We start from the raw sequence: 9,889 nt of genomic DNA on the forward strand, positions 1-9,889 counted from the left end.
CCATCTTCCTTCATTTCTTACCAATCACTTTCCACACAAATAGAAGGTGGGCATGATTGCATGTGTTACATTTCCTACGACTCCTTTTTCCCCTCCTTCTGCCACCTTCCCAAAGGCAACTAAGGATACACATTGCAAACATACTGCTTTTAACACTGGTCCCCTCTCCCAAGAGGAAAATTTCACACCTCCCACACTACCACCTATGTAAATAATCACCACTGATGGACAGGACCAGACATGGTCCAGCATTCCTCAGGTACATCGTCCATCATAGCCAAGACTAGCTCTTTTCTATGGAAGACCACCACAGCAGAGAACACCACCGTACTCCCACTCCATCGAGTCTGGGCGGAGCAGAGGAGACCGCAAAGATATTTAAACAGAGCACAAAGGAAGATACAATGAACTCGGGAAGAACCAAGGACACGACCACAGCCTCTCTCAGAGGCAACACAAAACAAAGCAGAGGAAGGAATACAACAACACCAGGGACCGTCCTGGAGGTGCAAACCAAACAAAGAGCGAGTACCGCTGAACCTCAAAAGGTGAGACAAGGCCAAGTGCCAGGCGGTTAGACAGCCCACAAGTGGATATCCCAAGGCAGGCGCGGAGGTGCCGAGTGCGGGGGCCGCCCTAAGGCGGGCAGCCCGGCTGCCGCCCGCAGGGGCTACAGGCCTCTAGCCGGCGGGGGCCCGCAGCCGGCAGCCCGTGTGCGCCGACAGCCGAGGACATATAAGGGCAGCCCAGCCCGGCCCGGCCCGGCCCAAGAGCGCTGGAAGGGGCTGCGGGAGGGCTCCCGGCGGGAGGCCCGGGCCGCGGGCGGGCTGGGGCGACGTGGAGCGCGGCGGGCCGGACCCGCCCCGGCAGCGCCGCATGGAGGAGCCTGGGGCGCGGGCAGGCGGCGGTGCCGGCCCGCCGCTCGGCACGGCCGCGGCCCGCCCGCCCCTGGGGCACTCGGCCTGGGCGGCACGGCGGGCTGGGCCGCCGCCGGCTACCGGGGAGAGACGGAAGGAGGCAGGGAGAGAGGGGGATCCCGGCGCGGCACTCACGTTCTCCGTGTCCCGCTCGTTGACGGTGGGCAGCGGCGTGCGGGTGGACATCGTGCGGGCCGCGGCAGCGCCGCGCCCGGCGCTCCGAGGGGAGAGACCGCTCCTAGGCCTCAGCGGAGCCCGCCGGCCGCCCCCGCCGGCAGCCGGGCGCACACGGCGGGACGCGGGGCCTCCTGCCCGCTACGCGCCCGGCGCCATCGCCTCGCCCGACCGCCTGGCTGCCCCTCCGCCCGCCTCGCCGCCGCCAGGCTCCGCGCAGCTCGGCCGCCGGCTCCTCCTCCTCCCCCGCCTCCTGCCCGCTCAGGTGAGCGACCGGCAGCGCAGGGGGGCCGCGGCTCCTCCTCGCAGCATCCGCGGCGGCACCAACTCCGCCTGCTCCCCTCCCCGCCTCTCCCCTCCTCCTCCTCCTCCTCCTCCTCCGCCTCCTCCCCCTGCCCGCCCCCTCCCCGCCGGCCCCGCCGCAGGAAGCGCCGGGCGGTGCGGGCGGGCGCGGTAAACGCGGGCGGGCGCTGCTGTGGCGCCAGCGCCGCTGTGGCTGCGGCTCCTGCTCCAGCTGCGGCTCCTGCTCCAGCTCCGGCTCCAGCTCCGGCTCCGTCACGCGCCCAGCCTGGGTGAGGGCTGGGCGGGAGGGTGCCCTGGGCCCGTAGATGGAGTGGGACCTCATAGTCAACAAGAGGCAGGACTGATCTCTTCTCTGTGGTGACCAGTGACAGGGCCCGAGAGAATGGCCTGGAGCTCAGTCAGGGGAGGTTTAGGTTGGATATCAGGAAACGGTTCATCACCCAGAGGGTGGCTGGGCACTGGAACGGGCTCCCCAGGGAAGTGGTCACAGCACCAGGCACCCCGACAGAGTTCAAGAAGCATTTGGACAACGCTCTCAGGCACATGGTGTGATCCTTGGGGTGTCCTGTGCAGAGCCAGGAGTTGGGACTCGATGGTCCTTGCGGGTCCCTTCCAGCTCGGGATAGCCTGCGGTTCTGTGAGACAGGTGCGATGCTTCGCTGAGGGGAGGGCGTGTCTCAGTGCCCCGGGGTCAGGGCCCGCCGGGGGACCGGGCGTATCCCTGCGCCTGGCAGGATGGAGAGGCCTCGGAGAAAGCCAGCGGGGCTCGGCGAGTCCCTGCCTGGGGAGCCCGAAACCCCCTGCGTGTGGGCTGTGGGACAGAGCCCATGGGGTGCTGGGGCCGCTGATGTTGGCTAGTGGGTTGCCAGAGCTGTCCCTCCGTGGCTCTGGTTGTCTCTGGTTACCAAGAGCCTGAGGAAGGGCGGTGGGGCAGCCCTGCCTGCCTCTTGCACAGCTTCAAGTCTGCAATTCATGGACTCTCCGGAGGTTTGTAAAACCCTGTGTCAGCATCAGAGAGTCTGTGTAAATCAAACCATTTATTTGTGCACCTCAGCCAGCCTCCTAGCCTCCTTTACCCAACTGAAGCTGAAATGGGATCAACAAGACTGTGCGGCCCATCTCTCCACTCACGTCCAACCAGCTCACAGTCCTTGAACACTTAACCAGTGACCTCATGTGCTTAAAATTAGAACCATACACGCATTTTTGTCTTTGAGAAGTTACTAGTGTTTACACAACAGCAGCTTTTGCTATACAACCAACCAAACCCTTCACCAAATTCTGAAAAATAATCGGCAAAAAATGCAAACCCTCCCCCAACTTCCCCTGCACCAGAAGCAAAACAGTGGGTCTGAATTTCCATTGCAGCATTTTGACAGATTTGTGTAGCTGAGACTGTAAACATCTTCACAAATTCTGTAAACACAATCCTTGTTCTGAAAGACCTTCCTTAGGAAAACACTTTGGAAGGCACTTCATGAGTTCAGGAAGCCCTTATGTGCTCATGAAAGCGCACTGACTGTTATACATTACTTATAGATAGCATGTATAAATGCATCTGTATGTATAGGTGAACACGCTAGTAGTGTATGCTGTATTAATTCTCGTGTCATTCAAGAGGTACCCCCAGCTCCTCAGCACCGGTCGGCACACAGTGGAGTTTTCCACATATTTGGGAAAACAGCTGATGCAGGCACAGGCAGAGAACATCCCCATGTTGTAGGAGCAGTGTAACTGGGCTCGCTGTTTGCACATTCAGCATCCTGTTGCTCTGAGCATGCATGATTTGTCAGTCTGGAAATGATAGAGGTTCCCAGCTCATCATCAGACCAAAGCCTCCCAAATCCTGGCGAGGGTCTCTGAATTCCTAGCTCTCTCCTCACATAGCTGGAACTACTGACTGCAAGGGAAATTTTAGGGTCCTTCATTTTACTGCGAACAAAATAATGCAAGACTGGGTTTACTCGAGGTAAGCAGCCATGGTCTAGCTGGCATGCTGAAACAAGTTTGTTGACAAACTGGATATTAACCCAGTTTAGTTGCTTAGCTCATCAAAATGCACTCACTTTTATCCCAAGAAAGAACAAGACTGTCTAGGGCTCTGTGTGGGGCCTAACTCTGCAATCCTTAGTTGGTCAAAACTCCCACTGTTGCAAACCCACCCTGGTAAGGATTTGGGTATGCGCCTGTAGTCAGAGAAGAAATAAGTGTAAGCTCCAATGTCTTCTAAATGTGTTAATGGCACCATCAACTAAGGCAAAGCTTAGAGAGACTTCCTGCCTTACAATTTGAATAAGCTTTGTTCAGTATTTCGTAGGAAGATGTTGGTTCATCAGAAATTAAAAGTGTAATAATGTAATAATTCTTGTTATCTGAAGATCTGCTGTGCAGTTGTTTTGTCCATGATTGTTACTGTTATCATCTTCTTTCATGTTAATAAGGTCAGTCATTCATTTAATAGCTCTGTTTAATTTTGTTGTGTTATTACTACAGGCTTCATGTTTCCCCCAGGGGGGAAGATGTGGGGACAATGACTGAAGAGCTGCATGGCAGAGAAGGTGACCACAGAGATGGTCCTGTCTTAACTCGGTCACTCTCCAGAGAGATAAAGCAGGAGATAGGCAGTGGTCTGAGCACAAAAATGGTCTGGAAGGAGAATGCTTCAAACTGTCTGAGACCTGCAACTAAAATATGCAGAAAGTTATTGCTGCTTCAAGCGGCATTAAGTCCTGCTTGGTGCCCAGCATGAGTTGTCCCTCATGTGGTATATTTAGTGAATGGCTTGAACTTTGGCACTGAAAACGTGGATATTCCACCCCCTTTACAGGACCCAAATCCCATCCACTACTGTAGTAGTGATTTCAGACACTGACTTGAATGAAACCTTTTCCCACAATTTTCAAATTCAATTCTCAACAGCCAAAGGGTGAGAGGTTCAGAAATAACACGGGAACAGGTGACCACTGAGATGTGTATAAAACAGAGGAAAATCATGCTCTTTATTGCCTTTCATTACACCAGGACATCTACTGTAGCATGGAAAACTAAATGAAAGACCTGGCAAATATGAAAGAGTAAAATACCTCCAGCTGCATGCAATAAGGCTGCAATAGCATTATGAAGTCCTGAGGTCATTACAAACTACAGGTACAGGGCTCCATAGATTGTTTGCTTTCATGAGGGACACCGGAAAAAATTGCATGTACTCTGAATATATGTAGACTTTGTAAATATATTATTAGTTACAATCAAGATTCTGATTTTGCTTGTAAGAATCATTAAGAAGTACAGTCTTAGTGGAAAGTTAAATAACTTGTAATTTGCCCTAATACTTTAAACCTGCAAACAAATGAACTTTTTTTTAATAGCAAGCCATACCCTTTGTGGATACTCTTATCATGTATATGCAAAAAACCTCCCTGAAATGTTTAAATACATTTAACAGACCAGAATTTGTCTCAAGATCAGTTGTACTGAAATTTAGAAGTTAAGCATGTGTCTTCACTTTTTCTGGGTAACTGAGGATTTTTATTGTTTCAATGCCATTATGAAGAACTGCCCTAAGAATATCCATGTAAGAACTTCATATGAGAACAGTAAATAAAAGCAGCATTTGTCACTGATTAGCTTGGACATCTGGTAGAAGGATAATAAAATCACAGTACAACTTTATAGTTGCAGAACTTTCTTGTATGCACATATTATCCAAGGCCTCTAAAATGGTATCAGAAAATCTCCTCCAGAGGAGAGAGAATTATCTCTTAGACATGTGGGTTGCCAGTGGTCTGAAGAAGCTTGTAAGGGCAGTTGTTCTGTCCCTGGTCATGAGTCTGATGGCTTAAAAAACCAGAAGAGTCTTGTAAACTGGTCCCACTATGTTAAAGATCTCTGCACTGGCTCTTAATAATCATTGCTAAAAATAGCTAGTTTTGACTGTTTCCTTCAGCTTTGATATCTCATCTTTCTTTTGATGCCCCCGGTCTCTTCAGCCACACAGCCAACCTCTTCCCACATCTGAAGAGTTTCAAAAAGGAAACTACAAGGCACTGTAGCACTGAGGTAGAACCACAATGAAACCTGGGGCAATGGCAGCTCTGTGAATTTCACCCCTTGTTTTCTTTTGCTGCAGCATTTTTTGACTGTTGTGGCTTTCAATAGTAGTTTCAAACTTACTTTTTAAAAAAAGTTTCATTTTCTTTCTTTCCTCTTTTTTTTTTTTTTTGTAGCTTGAGTTGAGATTAGTATCTTGGCAGAGGAGATAAGGCTTGAATCATTTTCATGCATCAGCACTGACAATATCTTTTTTGCTATTCATTTTTTGGGAAACATTAACATTTTTAGAAAAGACTATCAGAGAGTAATAATGAAAACAGTGTAGTATGTTGGAAGTATCTGTAATGAATATGCAATGTCTTGGTATTCCTTTTATCTGAAAATATTTATTTGTTATGAAAGCATGTTAAAGAGTAAAATAACTATTTAAATCAGTACTTCATGGTTCCTATCATAGTTGTATCTGAGCTATCACATAAAACATAATGCACCTCTGCATTTGAGCTGGGAAGCTTCCCAAGCTGTTGCTAAGCTGTAGATCCGAGGAGCAGAGGGAATAAATGGTCTGTCCAGGAGCAGAGAGGAAGCCAGGGACAAAGGAGACAGCAGACTCGCTAGAAATAGTCCTTGGGGACCCTCTGGATACAGTTCTAAAACCAGCTTTAGATAACCCCAGGAGATGGGGCAGGTTGGCAGAAAGCCTGCAACAAGATGCTTGGTGATGTGCCATTGATCTTCAGAGGGCCACCAGAGACCAAAAGTGGGGGAAGAGTTGGGAAAGGCAATTAACCTAAGTGGTCACAGATGTTGTCACTTCACATCTGCCCTCTGCAGACTTCAGTGGTGTGGTTTCTGTGGAAACAGAAACTCTGTGCTAAATGGAGCTGCTATCCCTGGCAGGATCTAATTTTTTCCAAAGATTTATTCTACAGTAGCGCAACAAGAACTCCTTGATGCAGAAAGGTGCAGAGCTATCCTGTGGCAGTATTGCATATTCTGATCCAAGGAAAAACAGCTTTTGATCCAGGAACAATTGCAGGTTTTGTTATGAGTTGATCCAATAAATGATTCTGTAACAGGAAGGTCTCTAACTGTGGCAAAGACCCTATGTAATCTTCAGGGAGTGTGGGATCAATTTGAACACTTTCCTCCGCCCATTTTAAGGTGACCAAGGAAAGAAAAATTTGAGCTAAACTCCTGACTGCAGCATTTAAGCATGTGTGTGTATATCTCTGTGTGTGAGTATTTTTTTACTTACTTAGGACTGCTTTTTGTAATAGCTTATTTGGTTAGAGTACTTTGTTGAGTGTACTAGGTTTCGTTTCTCATTGAGTCACTCTACCACTTTAGAGGCTTAAAATGACTTGGATTGTGTGATACTTCTTTTCCCATCTTTCCCCTAGCCCGTCCTCCACCCCCCCAAAAAAGCAGTTGCCTTGTTTTGTTTTCTGCTGACTGCACTGAACTGGCAGAATAGCCTTAATTGACAAAATGACAGGATAGAATAAAATGTTGGAAGGAAAGAACTGACACAGGCATTCCTGAACTTTTTAGCAGTTCAACCACAATGGTCTGTTCAAATGAATTCATTACTTCCACAAGAGAAAGTAAATTTTATCCTTCCCAGAATTTCCATGTGGAACAAAATGGCCAACAGCCACTGACTGCCATGAGTCATCCTGACCACGTCTTATAGTGGACTGAAGACTAAGCTGAAATCCATCCCACCTTCTCAGAGGTTATCAGGAGCAAAGGAAGGCCATCTGGACCTCCTGTAACAGCTGCTGAGCTAGAGCTGGCAGTAACCTTGACTGCAATAGCTTCAGCCGTGGTTTTAAACGAGGACGGATTCTAGAAGTCTCCTTTAAAGATTCCAAGAGGGTGTAAAACAACCAGATGAGAATGATGGGCAGCAGGGTTCACTTTGAATTGACTAAATGTCTGCACAAAACCAACACCTCAAAGTCAGGTGCAGGGAGAGGGAAGGGAACCTTACTCTGAATTACCTGGCCACTCCTGAGATGGGATAACTGTACAGGGCCTTAGTCTGCCACCAGTACCATCCCCTTGCAAAACCACATCATGTTGCTTTCCCAGCTGGGAAAGGAGGGTACCTGGAAACAAATAGGAGAATACAGCAAGCAAGAAAATAAGCACGTTGTCAGATCCTACTTTTTAAGTTAGCCAGAGAAATAAGAAACAATGTCAACCTGATTTCCAGAAGGAGATAAAAATAAACCAAAGGGGTTATTTTTAGATGTACCAAGCCATCCAATAACAATTCAGTTTTATGGCATGTACGAATAGGATCCAGACTCTGATTTTGGTCATATTGCTGGAAGTTTTCCATTGGCTTCAAAGATAATTAGTAGTTTCATCAAAGTAATTTGATCAGAATTTGGCCATAGATCTATTGTTCCTTGATGTGATGCACTTACTCAATAAGTTTTAGGGGAAAAATAACGATTAAAAAAGTAAAAAGAAGCAGCACACTGCTCTACCTCACAGTTTTATTGAGGTTTAAATGATTGTAAGTGTTTTGAGAATGAGCAGTGCTGTATGTCTGCTTAGCATTATTATGCATTATATAAATGCATAATATCAGGCGTGCTATTTTCATCTTTGCCCACAGCATGTTAATGACGTCTTTGCAGTGGGATGAAATACAACACTATATTTAATAAAGGTTATGGATTTTGTTTCTATTTCATGTTGTTAGGTGCTGTGCTGCTTCTGATATGTAGGTCACTGTTCAAATCTGTCAGGGGTTAACTGTGGCCAGTCATTCCTATCTGGCCCTCTGCTGCTATGGGAAAAGTTGTTCCCGTCTGTAACTCATCAGCTTAGTTTAAAGTTAGTGAAAATGCTCTGTGATGGTGCCAGTGCTTACAGAGATGGAAGAAAATGCCAGACTTTATTCTGGGATATTCATAGCTCAGCTCCACAGTGTTGTTGATAGTGATGTAAAATGAATTAAGGACATTTAGCTGAAACACTGTAAAGTCCAGCATCATTTAGGAGTATCAAAAAGGTAAGTAAAATATCTGAGAATAAATTAAGTAAGCTAATGGTTTGCTTAAGAGAATAATTTCATTTTTTACACAGGTCTGATGTGTTTGAAATGAAATATAGGACAGAAAATCTCATTGGGGTACCAGAACACTTTCCAGTATTGCTTGCAAGTCCATCTTTGACAACAACAAAGTTTATTTCCATTCCAAAACTAAATATATATATTAATTCTTCAGGTTAGATTTGTGTCTCGAGCCTTACTCTTGACACTGTCCTGTATTTCCATTATTTCCCCTGAATAAGTATATAGAAAATCCACTGAAACAAATCTTAAGGCCTTTTGGTCAGTTTTTATTAAGCTTTTACTAGAAAAGAACTCACAGTACTTCAGATCCTGATGGATAAAAAACAGCTGAGCCCACACCCTTCCCTCTGATTTCCATAGCAGTTGTTGCTGAGTAAGAACTGGATGCATCTCCTGCTCCTGCATAAGGACTGCTGACATGAACAAGTGGGAGGAAGATCAAGCTCCGGCAAGGACGGACTTCAGGAGCTGGTTCGTTCTTCTTTCACACGGATGGGAGTGTCACAGCGCGCTTTCCTGTCTAATCAGTCTCAACACAGCCTTGCACAACTCACCCTGCTTTAAGCTTTTAACCAGGGTGTAGGAGTTCAGAAAAAAAAACCACCTCCCTTCCCCCAAGAAAAATGTAATTGCCAAGATTTGTTTTGATGTAGCACATACAGTAAACTTGAATCACTGAAAGGGAACCACACATTTGTGCGAGTATTTTTTCTTTCCCTCATTTTCATTCCTAGTTAGTTATTCTTTTTATTTACCTCCTAGAGAAAATGCACTAGAGACTGGATCTGACTTCTAGTGAGGCTCATGGTGGAGCTGCCAGGGCCATAATCCCTGGGGCTGTAAGACAGCTCCTCTCTGGTGACCCTGCTGGGGCTATCCCAGTGTATACCAGCAGACAATCTGGTCCCCGTCATCATTAATGCAGACAGTGACTCATCTTGTGGGCCAAAGCAAATGTTAATGCTTAGTAATTATATCAAAATAGTGCATGGTGATAGATTCCACTCTCGTTGTAATTGTGTTACTAATTACAAGTGCTACTTATTCTTTGTAAGACTCATTTGTTTTAGTACTCTGAGAGAAATCACAAGGTTAGTGAATTTAAGGCTTCAAACAAACAAAAGCCTTGATGTTACAACATGATCTGCACCAAAAGCAATGCATATATATGCAATTTCAATGTCAAGATCATGGTGCTTGTAAGCTCTCTAGACCTCTGGTGAAGCCTACACAGAAGCTGTGAATTTATTCTTCTGTTAACAAGCTCAGAATATGGATCTTGGTTATTATTATTACCAGTACGTAGCATGCTGAGATGTGGAGGACAAATGGCAGAGCAGACTAA

At 46.8% G+C, this 9,889-nt stretch overlaps 1 protein-coding gene and 1 long non-coding RNA gene across 3 annotated transcripts in view; one reads left to right on the forward strand and one right to left on the reverse strand.

Moving 5' to 3' along the window:
* Positions 1-1,229, reverse strand: part of MARK1 (microtubule affinity regulating kinase 1) — a 57,267-nt gene extending 56,038 nt beyond the window's left edge. The window contains exon 1 of one of the 2 annotated variants that reach the window (XM_039568367.1): positions 1,053-1,229. In XM_039568367.1, coding sequence (XP_039424301.1) covers positions 1,053-1,103 — 51 coding nt within the window. In that variant the 5' untranslated portion in view covers positions 1,104-1,229. The remainder of the gene's footprint in view (positions 1-1,052) is intronic. The other variant, XM_039568368.1, reaches the window with a different exon arrangement.
* LOC120409615 lies at positions 401-9,230 on the forward strand. The gene is made up of 2 exons (XR_002044170.3): positions 401-548; positions 8,905-9,230. It is a non-coding gene; the product is annotated as an uncharacterized LOC120409615 (long non-coding RNA).
* The last annotated feature ends 659 nt before the right edge of the window (positions 9,231-9,889 follow it).

Source organism: Corvus cornix, chromosome 3 (assembly GCF_000738735.6).
Source record: "Corvus cornix cornix isolate S_Up_H32 chromosome 3, ASM73873v5, whole genome shotgun sequence".
Classification (NCBI taxonomy): domain Eukaryota; kingdom Metazoa; phylum Chordata; class Aves; order Passeriformes; family Corvidae; genus Corvus; species Corvus cornix.